Below are 16,085 nucleotides of genomic sequence, written 5' to 3'. Positions count from 1 at the left end.
AAAAAAAAAAAAAATTTATTTTAAAATATTGGTTCTAACAGTTTTTTTGTGGGCAGAGAACATACTTTGATTTGAGTCCTTTGGAATTTATTGAGACCTGTGTATGGCCCAGAATATGATCTATCTTGGTAAATATTCCATGTGCACTGAGAAGAATGTATATTTTGCTGTTCTTGGTATAATGTCCTATAAATGTCTATCAGTCTAATTTGTTGTTATTATTCAAGTATCCTTACTGATTTTCTGCCTACTTGTTCTAGCAATTATTGATAAAGGAGTTTTGAAATCTTCAACTGTAATTGTTGATTTATCTATTTCTTCTTACAGTTATATCAATTTTTGCTTCATGTATTTTGAAGCTCTGTTAGGTTCATAAACTGTTAAAATGTCCTCTTGATTAATTGACCCCTTATCATTATAAAATGACCTTCTTTATCCCTGGCAATATTCTTTACTTTGAAATCTCCTTTGTCTCATTTAATATAGTCATTCCAGCTTTCTTTTGACTAAGGTTAACATGGTTTACCTTTTTACAGCCTTTTACTGTTAACATGTATATGTCTTTAATTTAAAGCGTGTTTCTTGGGGCACCTGGGTGGCTCAGTCATTTAAGCGTCCAACTTTTGATTTCAGCTTAGGTCATGATCTCACGGTTGTGAGATTGAGCCATGTTGTTGGGCTCTGCGCTGGGCTTGGATCCTACTTAAGATTCTCTCTCTCCCTTTGCCACCCCCCCATCTCCCATCCCCCACTTGCACACACCTGTGCACACACTCTCTTTCTCTCTCTCAAAAAAAAAATGAAGTGTGTTTCTTATAGACAGCTATGTACGTTGCATCCTGCTTTTTTATTTTTTATTTATTTATTTTTTAATTTTTTAAAGATTTTATTTATTTGACACAGAGAGAGAGAGATCACAAGTAGGCAGATAGGCAGGTAGGCAGGCAGACAGAGGGAGAGGGAGAAGCAGGCTCCCCACTGAGCACAGACCCCATGTGGGGCTCGATCCCAGGACACCAGGATCATGACCTGAGCCGAAGGCAGATGCTCAACTGACTGAGCCACCCAGGCGCCCCTTGTATCCTGCTTTTTTATCCAGTCTGAAAATCTGCTTTTTATTTGGGCTGTTTGGATCATTTAAATTTAATGTGATTATTGACATGGTTAGATTTGAGTTCATTAACCTGGTATTTGTTTTCTGTTCATCCCATCTGTCCTTCGTTTTCCCTTCTTTTTCTGCCTTCTTTTGGTTTAAGTTTTTTTTATGATTCCATTTGATCCCTTCTCTTGATTTATTAGTGATTACTCTTTGTTATTTTAATGATTGCATTGGGTTTGTAGTATACATCCTTAATCACAGTCTTCCTTTAAGTGATTTTATACAATTTCAAATATATTTCATACATTTCTTATACATATATATGTATAAGAATTTTATAATAGTAGGCTTCCATTTCTTCTCTTCTTTCCTTGATGCTATTATCATGCATTTTATTTTTACATATGTTATAAACCATACAGACATTATTTTTGTTTAAAATGTCAATTATCTTTTAAGGACATTCAAATAATTATACTTAAATGTTTACCCAAATAGTTACTATTTCTGATACTCTTCTTTCCTTTGTGTAGATCCAGATTTCTATCTGATATCGATTTCCTTCTGCCTGAGAGACATCCTTTAATATTTCTTGTAGTGCACATCTACTGTTGATTAATTCTTCAGCTTTTATATGTTTGCAAATATCTTTACTTAACCTTCGTTTTTGGAAGATGTTTTTGCCAGATATAGAATTCTAGGTTGACAGTACTTTAAAGATGTTAACTTTTTTCTTAGTTGCATTTTTAAGTGAAAAATCTGATGTCATCATTATCTTTATTCTTCTGTATGTACATGATTTTTCCTCTGGCTACTTTTAAGAGATTAGCAATGATTTTAAGTGATATGATTATGATGTATCTTGATGTAATTTACATCATGGTTCCTGTATTTGGGATTCATTGAGCTTTTGATCTATAGGTTTATAGTTTTCATCAAGTTTGAAAAGGTTTTGGCCATTATTTCTTCAAAATAATTTTTTTTGTACTGTTCTTCTTGCCCCCAACCCACTGGAGACTTTGGAGACTACAGTTTCTCATACATTAAACTGCCTGAAATTGTCTCACAGCTCATTGGTGCTCTTTTAATTTTCTTTGTTCATTTTTCTATGTATGTTCCAATTTGGATAGTTTCCATTGCTATGCCTTCTAATTCAGTAATCATTTCTTCTGCAATGTCTGATCTGCTATTAATCCCATCCAATGCATTTTTTTTTAAAGATTTTATTTATTTATTTGACAGAGAGATAGCGAGAGCAGGAACACAAGCAGGGGGAGTGGGAGAGGGAGAAGCGGGCGCCCATCATCCAATGCATTTTTTATCTTAGACATCATCATTTTCTTCTCTAGAAGTTTTGGTCTTTATTATATCTTCCATGTTTCTACTTAACTTTTGAACATACGAAGTATATTTGTGATAACTGTTTTACTGTCCTCTGCTAATTATAACACGTGTCACTTCGGGGCACCTGGGTGGCTCCGTCGGTTAAGTGTCTGCCTTCGGCTCAGGTCATGATCCCAGGGTCCTGGGATCGAGCCCCGCATTGGGCTCCCTGCTCTGCAGGAAGCCTGCTTCTCCTTCTCCCACTCCCCCTGCTTGTGTTCCCTCTCTCGCTGTGTCTTTCTCTGTCAAATAAATAAATAAAATCTTTAAAAAAAAAATAAATGTGTCACTTCTGGGTCAATTTCAAATGATTGATTATTCTCCTCATTTTGAGTTGTGTTTTCCTGCCACTTTGCATGCCTGGGAGTTTTTGATTGGATGCCAGGCATTGTGATTTTACCTTGTTGGGTGCTGGATATTTTTTGTTTTCCTATAAAATATTCTTGAACTATGTTCTGAGATATAAACTTACTTTTAAACAGTTTGACCATTTTGGGTTGCCCCGAAGTGACACATGTTATAATTAGCAGAGGACAGTAGAACAGTTATCACAAATATATTTCATATGTTCAAAAGTTGGGCGCCTGGGTGGCTCAGTTGGTTAAGCAACTGCCTTCGGCTCAGGTCATGATCCTGGAGTCCCTGGATCGAGTCCCGCATCGGGCTCCCTGCTCGGCAGGGAGTCTGCTTCTCCCTCTGACCCTCCCCCTCTCATGTGCTTGCTCTCTCTCATTCTCTCTCTCTCAAATAAATAAATAAAAAATCTTTAAAAAAAAAAAAAAATATATATTTCATATGTTCAAAAGTTAAATAGAAACATGGAAGATATAATAAAGACCAAAACTTCTAGAGAAGAAAATGATGATGTCTAAGATAAAAAATGCTTGTTTTCATCACCTGTGTGAATGCTAGGAACTTTTCTCTAATCATTTTTTATCATTTCCTGCCCTCAAACAGTTTCAGTTGTTTCAGATAGGAGAGTAACTCTGGCCCCGTTTTACTTAATCTTGGCCAGAAGTAGGTGTTCTCATCAATCTTCCATCAAATAGAATTAAAGATGAGAAATGTGTCTTTTATATTTGCCAACATATTTCTCATACTACTCTTTACATATCTTTTAGTGTAGGTATGCTGACAATGAATTTTTGCTCAGGTTTTGTTTGTATGAAAAAGAATCTTGCTTTTACTTTCAAAGATACATTTCTAAAAAAGAAGATAGGGGTGCCTGGGTGGCTCAGTTGGTTGAGCGACTGCCTTCGGCTCGGGGCATGATCCTGGAGTCCCGGGATCGAGTCCCGCATCGGGCTCCCTGCTCAGCAGGGGGTCTGCTTCTCCCTCTGACCCTCCTCCCTCTCATGCTCTCTGTCTCTCATTCTCTCTCTCAAATAAATAAATAAAATCTTTAAAAAAATAATAAATAAAGAAAATAAATTTCTGCTGGCTATTGAGTTTAAATGGATATTTTTTCTTTTGGATTTTTGGGTTTATAATTTTCATCAAATTTGGAAAAATTTTGGCCATTATATCTTCAAATAAATATATATATGTGTATATGTATTATTATTTTGGGGGGGTACCCTCTCTCATCTCTCTTTCTGGGACTCCAGTTATCAGTATGTGAGATTGCTTACTATTATCTCATAGGTCACAGAGGAAATCTATTGGCTTTTTTCCCAAGAGTTTTTTTTTTTTTTTTCTTTTCTTTCTGTGTTTTCACTTAGATGTTTCCCGGTTTCCTGTTGCTGTGTTTTTTAGTTTGTTAGGGTTTTTTTCCTGCAACATCTCATCTGCTGCTAATTTCATCTGGTATATTTTTCATTTCAGATATATATATACATATATATGTGTATATATATATGAATACTTTTTATTTCTAGAAGTTACATTTAAATCTTTTTATAGCTTCATTTTCTGTCTTCAGGTTTATGTTTTCCTTTCATCCTGAATCATATTTATAACATTTATAGTACCTGTTTTAAGTCTTTGTATGCTAATTCTATTATCCCTGTCATTTCTGCGTCCATTTTAGTGATTGATTTTTCTCTTGGTTTTGGATCATATTTTCCTGACTCTTTGTATGCCAGTCATTGTGGAATTTACATTGATTTTTGCTGGATTTTATTATTTTTCTTTAAAGAGTCTTGGACTTTGTTCTGGCATACAGTTAGGCTACTTACAGATCAAGTTGTTCCTTTCGAAGCATATGTATTTGCTTTGTTATAGTGGCTTCAGATTAGATTTTATCCTGGGACTGATCATAATTTAGCTCCACTCCTATGCAATGCTTTATTATGTGGTGTCTTCACTCTGGCTGATGGAAATGTGAACTGTTCCTAACCCTGTGTGATTTGGGCATGTGTTCATGTATTACTTTCTGGTAGTTCTTTCTCTAGCCTCATGGAGCTTCACTCTGCATCATTACCCAGCCAAGGATTTGAGGGGATCCTTCTGCAGGTATCTTTCTCTCTCTCTCTGGAGCTTTTTCTTTTCTAGTACTCTGTTCTACGAATTTTTGCTTCCTTGGCCATCTTGATCACTGATCTCTGTCTCCTCAATTCAGCAAATACTGCCAGATTCTCTTTAGGCTCCCCATACCTGCACAGCAATCCTGGAAACTGCCCCATTTGAATACCTTCTCTCAGGTATAGACATTCTTGTATACCTGTTGCCCACTATCAAAAAAAAGTTCTCTCATATATTTTGTCTGGTTTTCTAATAACTTGTTTATGGCAGGAAAGAATGGCCATAATTCTTTTTTTTTTTAAGAACTTTATTTTTGGGGCGCCTGGGTGGCTTAGTCGTTGAGCGTCTGCCTTCGGCTCAGGTCATGATCCCAGGGTCCTGGGATCGAGCCCCGCATCGGGCTCCCTGCTCCGTGGGAAGCCTGCTTCTCCCTTACCCACTCCCCCTGCTTGTGTTCCCTCTCTCACTGTGTCTCTCTCTGTCAAATAAATAAATAAAATCTTAAAAAAAAAAAGAACTTTATTTTTGTTTTAATTAATCTCTACCCCCAACATGGAGTTCAAACTTACAACCCCAAGATCAAGAGTTGCATGCTCTACTAACTGAGACAGACAGGTTCCCCAATAATGGCCATAATTCTTTTGATGCTCTATTTTGCTCTATTCCAAATCTTTCCTTTGTTTCTTGTTTTAATAGTGGTGTCTTTGTTGGGGGGGGTGGCGGTCTTTTGTTTGTTTTTACTTTTTTTTTTATTGGTTACTATCTCACAGTATGAAGTTTGGGGAGGGGAGTCTATCTACTGTTGTGTTTGATGATTCTTACTTATTATGGATTGTATTCATTGCGAATTGTAATTTAGCACTGTGATGTGTCATCTTTCTGGGGCTTTAAGTTCCAAGTGTGTTCTTCTCAGAGGGTTTGTTTCTTTACTTTCCTTTTTTTCTTCCTTTTCTTGTTTTTGTCACTATAAAAATGCTACGTGAAAAATATAAATAGGGAAGAATATGAAAAACGAATGTGAAATGCCTTTTCTTTTTTTTTTTTTTTAAGATTTATTTATTTATTTATTTATTTATTTATTTGACAGAGAGAGATGCAGCGAGAGAGGGAACACAAACAGGGGGAGTGGGAGAGGGAGAAGCAAGTTCCCGCGGAGCAGGGAGCCCGATGTGGGGCTCGATCCCAGGACCCTGGGATCATGACCTGAGCCGAAGACAGATGCCCAATGACTGAGCCACCCAGGCGCCCTTTTCTTTTCTTTTTTAAGGATTTTATTTATTCATTTGAGACAGAGAAAGCATGAGCAGTGGTGAGGGGCAGAGGGAGAGGGAGAAGCAGACTCCCTGCTGAGCAGGGAGCCTGACGCAGGGCCCGATCCCAGGACCCCAGGATCATGACCTGACCCGAAGACAGATACTTAGCCAACTGAGCCACCATGCGCCCCTGAAATGCCTTTTCTTATTTGAATGTGTGAGATTAGAGAGGGGTGATGATTAATCATTGATGCTGGTGAAAAATAGATTATACGCATTCTAAAGTGTATATAGTTAAACTTGTCTCTTCTATCCTCACTCTTTTTCATATTGAAGAAGAAAACTTGTTAGTCCTTACAAAGTATACATTTGGACATGATGCCTTTCACTTTCATTTATTATAGAATGACTTAAGCTAGGGAGTGAATAGTCTCTTAACAATCAAAAGCTCAGGGTCCTGGTTCCTAAGAAATGGAATCAACGTGTTAGGAAGAAAATTGCTATTTTATAGTAGATCAAATGAAGTTTTAAGAATAAGGATTAATCTTCAGAATAGTAAGTTGGATTTTAGATCCTTTGGAAGATCAACAACAGTCTAAATTGGAAACCCCTCAGTTGTTTCCCATGTGAACAGAGGTCTTCTTATGTACTGCCTAGGGAAGCCATTCTAAGAAGGAACAGAGACTGCTATTATTTAAACATGTATTGGCATATGCACAAATGTGAAGACTGTTATTATTAAGCACAGTGGGTTCCTTCTTAGAATGTAAAGGGTCATTTAGCCATTTATTATTCATAATACTTTAATTTTTATATTTTCTTTTTTTCCAGAATAATATCGCTGAAGTACAAGAATTGCATTCTGAATTAATGTGGAAGGATTTCATAGACCACATCAGTAGCCTCCTACATAGTGTTGAAGTGGAAGTCAGTTACTTTGCAGCTGGGATTATTGCCCATTTAATATCTAGAGGTGAACAAGCTTGGACATTGAGCCGTAGCCAGAGGAATTCTCTTCTGGATGATCTGGTAGGGTCATTTGGTATTTCATAGAAGCATACAAACAACATTTATAGTAGTTAAGAGTCTCATGCTCTACCGACTGAGCTAGCCGGGCGCTCATTTATAGTAGTTAAACTGTCAGAGTCTCATAATGCAACAATGCAGTGCTAAATAAATATTGTGTTCTTTCTTGTGTGTCTTGTGTCTTGCAGCATTCAGCTATTCTGAAATGGCCAACTCCAGAGTGTGAGATGGTAGCATACAGGTAATTAACAAGATAATTAATATTAAGCTAGTAACCTAGTCATTTTGCTTTCTTAGAGATCATTCCTACTAGATATATAATGTATTTTTCCCTCAGGCATCTGTCTTTTTACTGACTTTTAAAAGGATCAGAGTATTTTTACTTTTTTCTGCTACCTGTCATTCATCAGTTCTTCGCTCATTCCACATTTATTGAAGACAGTGCCAAGGACTTGTTCTGTGCTCTTGAAATTCAAAGATGAGTAAGACATGGTGCCTACACACAAGAACCTGACAGCTGGGGCGCCTGGGTGGCACGGTCGGTTGGGTGTCCAACTCTTGGTTTCAGCTCAGGTTGTGATCTCAGGGTTGTGGTTGTTATCCGAATACGATCCTTTCTCAAAGGGCTAAGACAAAGAAAAGATGTTCTATAGTTCACTTATAGTTTGAAAATAGTAGATGAAATTTCTAGAATGAAAAACTCAGGAATTTTGCTTTAGAAAATGACACTAAGTATAGGATGTAACTTTTACTCTTTTCTTTTGAAATTTTAGGTCCTTTAATCCATTTTTCCCATTACTTGGCTGTTTTACAACGCCAGGAGTCCAGCTATGGGCAGTTTGGGCCATGCAGCATGTCTGCAGCAAGAATCGTACGTACCAAAAAGAACTATGTTTTTCTTTTTTCAGTGAAATTCTCCTTAGGCAGGAAAACCATTTCTATGTGGTATAGTGAAGTGATTTTTTTAAGGATACAGATTTTAAAAGATACAATATAAGAGAATCTTTAGGGGTGCCTGGCTGGCTCAGTTGGTAAAGCATATGACTCTTGATCTCAGGGTCATGAGTTCAAGCCCCATGTAGGACAGCAAGATTACTTTAAAAAGAAGAGAGAGGGACGCCTGTCTGTTAAGCATCTGTCTTTTGGGGCACCTGGGTGGCTCAGTCGTTAAGCGTCTGCCTTCAGCTCAGGTCACAATCCCAGGGTCCTGGGATCAAGCCCTGCATCGGGCTCCCTGCTTAGTGGGGAGTCTGCTTCTCCCTCTCCCTATGCCCCTCCCCCTGCTTGTGTGCTCTCTCTCTCTCTCAAATAAATAAATAAAATCATTAAAAAAAAGAGCGAGACAGAATCTTAGGTTATAAACTAAATTTATTCTTTCAGAATTAGCTTAGTAATACTAGATACTGAATGACAGTGATGAATGAGGCACTGTTCTGACCTCATGGAGTATGAAGATTAGGAGCCTACAGTGAGTCCATATACAAAGCAAAAGTTTTAAGGCAATCCAGTGTTTATGGTTCATTCCAGTGCCCAATCCTCATCCACACAAAATCCCATTGTTTAATAAGATACTGCTTTCAGCACCCATAGTCTCTGGAGAAGCAAGAATTTAGATCAGATTCTGTATTACTCTTTTTTGAGGGTTGTGATACAACGCTTTGTTGTTTATTTATTAATAAAAACTCATTCCATAAATGATTTGAAACATTACACAGGAACACTTTAATTGTAAAAACACTTTGAGTATAAATTAAAATATTTGAAATTAGAAATCAGGATCAAGGTGGGGCGCCTGGGTGGCTCAGTCGTTAAGCGTCTGCCTTCGGCTCAGGTCATGATCCCAGGGTCCTGGGATCGAGCCCCGCATCGGGCTCCCTGCTCAGCGGGAAGCCTGCTTCTCCCTCTCCCACTCCCCCTGCTTGTGTTCCCTCTCTCGCTGTATCTCTCTCTGTCAAATAAATAAATAAAAAATCTTTAAAAAAAAAAAAAAAAATCAGGATCAAGGAAAAATAATTTGAAAAGAAATTAAAGACTATAGGGAAAATAATAGAATGTAAATATGTAGACCATACATGGTGATTCATGTTCTTTTTGTGACGGGGCTACAAATAATCAGCTACAGGATTCTCTTTCCATATAAGGAGGAAAAACTATTCCATATCCTCATGGGAAAGCTTTTCTGAGCAATTAACTACAAATTAAATTTCTTTTATAGAACCTCGATAGTGGTGATATTATAAATGGCCTTATATAGGAAATGCGAGTGTTGTTTTTAACAATAGTCTTGTAGAAAAGAGCAGTAACATTTTATTAGATACTTTCTTATTCTTTGATGAAAACTCAGTGCATACTGCAAAAAGGGGACTCAGTAAAAGCTCTTTTCTGTGGGATAGACAGGGGAGGAGGGTTTAGGGAATGGGATGTGACAGACAAAACTGCTTTGTACCCAACTAAACTTCTACCTGGAAGCTTTTCTGACCCTTCCTACTAAATTCCCAGTTTATTCATAAACATAAGCTGTCTCTGATCCAAAAATTTCCTCCTTTTATTGTCCCTACAGGTTCTGAGAACTCCCTAGTTTCTTAACAGCCTATCCCATGTTATACCCAGCCTCTAATCTCTAGGCTTCTTTCCTTATTACTCAAGCAATGGGCTTTTCACAGTTTTATAAGAGAAAAGAAAACATAAAGAATAGTGTATTTTCATATAAGTGGGTTTTTTTTTTTTTTTTTTGTCTACTTTTAGGTGTAGGTGTTCTTTTAAGTTTACTCTGTGGAGTGACCACCCTGAAAAATTTATTCTAAAATGCACTGTAGGGGGGGGGTGCCTGCCTGTCTTAGTTGGTAGAGCATGCAACTCTTGATCTTGGAGTTGTAAGTTAGAGTCCCACAATGGGTATGGAGATTACTTAAAAATAAAATCTAGAATAAAATAAAATAAAAATAAAATACACTGGAGGGGCACCTGGCTGGCTCAGTCAGTAGAGCATGAGACTCTTGATCTGGGGATCATGAGTTCGAGCCCCACAATGGGTATAGGGATTACTTTAAAAAAAAAAAAAAAAAGACAATAAATAAAATGCACTGTAATTGGGGAATGTTAGAGTAGTTTATCTCCAACTCAGGTAGTTCAGGTTTCTGTATTCTTGCTTCCCAGGCTTATTTGGTTTATATTTAAATGGAATTAACTTCTCAGTTTGCATTAAAAGTTCTAATGCTGCTTACAGCTTTTAATAATTAAGAGATAGTATGGCATAGTAGTTAAGGGCACACAGGAATCTACCTGGATTCAAATCATATTCCAGCACTTACTATGTAGGCCAGCTTGAGCAAATTATTAAGCCTGGGATCTCAGTTTCCACCTTTGTTAAATGGGAATAATAATAGTACCTATTTCACACATTATAATGAGTATGTTCCCATATTTTAGAAAGTTTAACAACGTGATTTTTAATAATCACATTATCTTTATTGTATGACATATTAGTTTCCTAGTACTCATAACAAAGTTCCACATGTGGGTGACTTAAAAGAACAGGAACGTTTGGGGCACCTGGGTGGCTCAGTCAGTTAAACGTCTGCCTTCGGCTCAAGTCATGATCCCAGGGTCCTGGGACCCAGCCCCGCATTGGGCTCCCTGCTCGGTGGGGAATCTGTTTCTCCCTCTGCCCTTCACCCCTCTCGTGCTCACTCTTGCTCTCTCTCGAATAAATAAGTAAAATCCTCAAAAAAGAAAAAAAAACTCTTGGGGCGCCTGGGTGGCTCAGTCGGTTAAGTGTCTGCCTTCGGCTCAAGTCATGATCCCAGGTCCTGGGACCCAGCCCCACATCAGGCTCCCTGCTCAGTGGGGAGCCTGCTTCTCCCTCTCCCGGTCCCCCTGCTTGTGCTCTCCCCCTGTCAAATAAATAAATAAATAAATATCCTTAAAAAAGAAAGAAAGAAAAAGAACTCTCAAAACTTAGGGGTGCCTGGGTGGCTCAGTCAGTTAAGTACCTGACTTCAGCTCAGGTCATGATCCTAGGGTCCTGGGATCAAGCCCCACATCGGGCTCTTTGCTCAGCGCGGAGCCTGCTTCTCCCTCTCCCTCTGCCTGCTGCTCCCCCCGCTTGTGCTCTCTCTCTCAAATAAATAAATAAATAAAATCTTTAAAAACAAAAAGAACTCTCAAAACTTAATAATAAGAAAATAATACAAGTAAAAAGAAAATGGACAAAAGAGTTGAACAGACCCTTCACCAAAGAAGATTAATGGATGGCAAGTAAGCCCATGAAAAGATGTTGAACGTCATTAAGACAAACATATATGTCAGTGCATTAGAATTGAGAGTCCAGAAATAAATCCATGTATTTATGGTCAATTGATTTTTGACAAGGGTGCCAAGACTATTCAGTGGGGAAGGAATTGTTTTTTCAACAAACGGTGCTGGGAAAACTGAATAGGCACATGTGAAAGAACTTGATTCCTTACCTCATACCGTATATAAAACTTAACTCAAAATTAACTCAAAATGAGGCCAAGGCCTAAATGTAAGAACCACATCTACATATATAAAAGCATATAAAATTTTTAGGAGAAAACAGAGACATAAATCACCATAACCTTGGATTAAGCAATAGCTTCTTAGGACACCAAAAGCATAAGTGACAAAAGAAAAACTAGTTTAATTGGATTTAATAAAAAAAATTTTTAAAACTTCTATGCTTCAAAGAATACCACCAAGAAAGTGAAAAGACAACTTATAGAATGGTGGAATTATTTGCAAATTATATAGCTGATGAGGGACATGTTTTCAGAACATATAAAGAGTTCTTACAACTCAATGATAAAAATAACCCAGTTTAAAGAAGGGCAAAGGATCTAAATAGACTTTCTACAAAGAGAACGCATGAATGGCCAATAAGCAGATGAAAAGAAGCTCAACATCATTAGTCATAGAGAAATATAAATTAAAACCACAGTGAGACACTACTTCACACCTACTAGGAAGGCTGCCTATAAACAGAAAGATGGATGATGACAAGTGTTGGCAAGGATGTGAAACAACTTTCTCATTCATTACTGATGGGATTGAAAAATTATAAAATCAGGGGCGCCTGGGTGGCTCAGTCGTTAAGTGTCTGCCTTAAGCTCAGGTCATGATCCCAGGGTCCTCGGATCGAGCCCCGCATCGGGCTCTCTGCTCCGCAGGAAGCCTGCTTCTCCCTCTCCCACTCCCCCTGCTTGTGTTCCCTCTCTCGCTGTGTCTCTGTCAAATAAATAAAATCTTAAAAAAAAAAGAAAAACCTAAAACTACAACATGCATATGTGTATAACAATATGGATGCATCTCAAAAATGTCATGCTGAGCAAAAGTAGACAGACTCAAAAGAATACATACTGTATGATTTTATTTACGTGAAGTTCTAGACCAGGCAAAAGTAGTCTATATCATAGAAATTAGAAAAGTGGTTGCCAGGTGCCTGGGTGGCTCAGTTGGTTAGGCGACTGCCTTCGGCTCAGGTCATGGTCCTGGAGTCCCAGGATCGAGTCCCGCATCGGGCTCCCTGCTCAGCGGGGAGCCTGCTTCTCCCTCTGACCCTCCCCCCTCTCATGTACTCTCTCTCTCTCTCACTCTCGCTCTCTCAAATAAATAAATAAATTTATAAAAAAAAAAAAAAAGAAAAGTGGTTGCCTGGGTGAGGCTGCAGAGGAGATTGACTACAAAGGTGCACAAGGAAACTTTTTTAACATTCCATATTCTGATTGTGGTGGTAGTTACAGAAGTGTATACATTTGCCAAAACTCATCAAATAATAGACTAAATTTGGGTATATTTTATTGTGTATAAATTATACTTTAATAAATATGACTAAAATTTAAAAAAACTTTTTTTTTAAGATTTTATTTATTTGACAGAGAGAGAGAGGGAACACAAGCAGGGGGATCAGGAGAGAGAGAAGCAGGCCCCCCACTGAGCAGGGAGCCCAATGTGGGGCTCGATCCCAGAATCCTGGGATCATGACCTGAGCCAAAGGCAGATGCCCAATAAAAAAAAACGTTTTTAAGATTTTATTTAAGAGAGAGAACACGAGCAGGGGGAGGGGTAGGGGGAGAGGGAGAAGCAGCCTCCCCGCTGAGCAGGGAGCCTGACGCAGGACTCAATCCCAGGACCCTGGGATCATGACCTGAGCCGAAGGCAGACACTTAACTAACTGAGCCACCCAGGCACCCCAAAACTAAAAAAACTTCCAAAAGTTGTGTATATAAAAAGAAGAAATACTTAAAAACAAGGCAAAGAAAATATTTAAAAGGAAAACTACATGTACAATATGAATACATTAAATTTTTTAAAAAATATATAGGAAACGCATAAAAGTGTAATAGTACCTATCTTACCTGTGATTTGGGATTAACGAAATTTTCTTCTCCAGATTGTCTGTGCTTTAAGGTTATGATTTTTATTTATTTTTGGTAAAAAATGGTTTATCAGTTCCATTTTTGTATAAAACACATGGGAGAAAACTATCTAACCTAACCAGTCAACATACAACCTGCCCCATGGAAAGGTACTTTTATCAAACTTTGAGTTTAAGAACATACAAATGTTTCTTTTACCATGTCTAAAGTAATTGTCTATGCTTTTCCATATAACTTTTAAAATTTCCACATATCTCATTATTTCTTCCGTCCCAGTTATAGTACAAGGGCAGCGAGGAGGAAGATTGGTTAAAACATCTCTCTAAGCAGTTTTCAGCTGTCCTTTCTTTCCAAATAGAGACTTGTGGATGTGAGGGACCAACACCCTCCCCCCACCCAGCTATGGTAGCCTTGATAAGGGAACCATATATATGAATATGAGAATCATATATATATATATACATATATGATTGAGAATCATTATTATTTGTGGGGACTTGCAGTGTAGACATCATTACAGAGGTATTTATCAAGCTGTAGCATATGTTAGTGGTCAAAACGAAATAGCTAAGATTTAAGTGAAAATAGAACTTTTTTATGTGTGGTATAATTTTTAAGTGTTGTAAGAAAAGCTCTCCTCTTTTTCAGCCTCAAGGTATTGCAGCATGCTGATTGAGGAAGGAGGATTGCAGCATTTATACAACATCAAAGAACATGAACAGACTGATCCCCATGTCCAACAGATTGCTGTGGCCATTCTGGACAGCTTAGAAAAACACATTGTGCGCCATGGCAGACCACCTCCCTGTAAAAAGCAACCCCAAGCTAGACTAAATTGATAGCCATAGGTAGTTGGATAATTGAATCACAGGAATCCTCTTTGTGATAGGCTCATTTGGAATATCTTATCTTCTGTGATGTTTTAGGGGTTTCTATGACAAGAGTCGTAAGATCAGTTTGGGATTGAGGGTGTACAGTACTGCCGACGTGAACAGTCTCTAATTTGTCTTGTGATTTTTAACTTCTGAGGCAAGAAGGGTCTCTTCCTTCGTCATTGCCTTTTAGGAAATTTTCCACATCTTTCTGTGTTTGAACTTACTGTGCTTGAAATTCTACAGTTTTATGATAAAGTTTGCACGAACCCTTAGGCCAGACTTTTCTGATCTTAAAGTCCCTTCCAATCAATTTGCAGCTTCAGATAAGCTGTTAACCTGATTTCTGGCACTGCTTCAGTTGTAAGTTTTATACTGCTTCTGTATAAAATGCCTTTATTCTCTGTCTGTGTACCTTTTATAAGATGTCCTTAGTGTGAAAGAATGGAAATCCGAGTCCTCTTTGAAAGCTACTCACTGACTGGAGCCTGGGTAGTTGGCAGAAAAAATGTATTAGAAAGAAAACTAGTAAGGGAGAAAAAAGATTAGGAACTGGAGAAAGGTCTGCTCTTATGGTTCTTAAACTGGAACAAGCTATCCTTCTGGAACCCGTACCTCTCCTGAGGCAGTGAGCAGTAGCTTGTTCTTCATATTTATTCCTGGGAGCATGGGCTGCTGTTTCCTACACGGACTGCTGGTTACTCTCTAGAAATATTTCCCCAGGCATCACAATGTAAAATATTACAGCATTCTGTGTTAAAGATTTAACTGTCTGAATCTCTATACATCATGCTATTGTGAAAATGTGAATTTTTATAAAATTGTCTCTTGTTAAAACTGACCGTTCTTTTCCCTCTATTTCAAAGTTATTTTGTTCAGTGAAATAGAGACTACACATGGTATTACCTGCTCAGTTAAAATACAGTTAACAACAGTAAATTTTGTCACAAGAAGTTAAATTTTCTTTTGTTTCAAAATACATGTATCTTATGTTCTCATGTTGGAGAAAGATGTCCACATCTCACTGCCAAAAATGAATGAGAAGCATTAGGCTATTATTAAATATAATGATTCTAGTTGCGGTGCATAAAAGGAAATATTTTTGATGGGTTATTTTTTAGACAGTTGCCTTTCCTTTATGATACCCATTACAGCATAGTAAAGAATCAGTTATCGTTATATCAATAATGAAAGCTGGGAGGCAGCAAGTCACCAAGAAACTTAATTTCCATGTTAAATTTTAGTTTGTGAGTGAGGTTAATGACAAATTTCAGATGATTGTGTTTTCTTCGTAGATGGCCAATATGTTTTCAATAGAGATTTTTTTTTTTTTAAGATTTTATTTATTTATTTGACAGAGAGAGACACAGCGAGAGAGGGAACACAAGCAGGAGGAATGGGAAAGGGAGAAGCAGGCTTCCCGCGGAGCAGGGAGCCCGATGTGGGGCTCGATCCCAGGACCCCAGGATCATGACCTGAGCCTAAGGCAGACGCTTAACGACTGAGCCACCCAGGTGCCCCTTCAATAGAGATTTAAATGGTTTAAATTATGGTGATTATTTAGAAGCATTTTTATTTAGAAAGGAGCTGGCTT

The 16,085-nt window shown here is 37.9% G+C and overlaps 1 protein-coding gene across 2 annotated transcripts in view; it reads left to right on the top strand.

Moving 5' to 3' along the window:
• The window catches only part of ZYG11B (zyg-11 family member B, cell cycle regulator), a 69,791-nt gene extending 53,912 nt beyond the window's left edge, over positions 1-15,879 (top strand). Inside the window, exons 11-14 of one of the 2 annotated variants that reach the window (XR_004302336.1) lie at positions 7,030-7,227; positions 7,413-7,465; positions 7,562-7,706; positions 7,998-8,087. Coding sequence is in view for 1 of the 2 variants with exons in the window: in XM_032428846.1 (XP_032284737.1) it covers positions 7,030-7,227; positions 7,413-7,465; positions 7,998-8,095; positions 14,268-14,458 (540 nt within the window). In the remaining variant the exon portion in view is untranslated. Of the gene's footprint in view, positions 1-7,029; positions 7,228-7,412; positions 7,466-7,561; positions 7,707-7,997; positions 8,096-14,267 lie in introns of those variants that run through there. The other variant, XM_032428846.1, reaches the window with a different exon arrangement.
• The last annotated feature ends 206 nt before the right edge of the window (positions 15,880-16,085 follow it).

This window comes from Phoca vitulina, unplaced genomic scaffold (assembly GCF_004348235.1).
Source record: "Phoca vitulina isolate PV1807 unplaced genomic scaffold, GSC_HSeal_1.0 scaffold2, whole genome shotgun sequence".
In the NCBI taxonomy this organism is placed as follows: domain Eukaryota; kingdom Metazoa; phylum Chordata; class Mammalia; order Carnivora; family Phocidae; genus Phoca; species Phoca vitulina.
The sequence above is the reverse complement of the archived record's forward strand: the minus strand, read 5'-3'. Positions and strand labels throughout refer to the sequence as shown.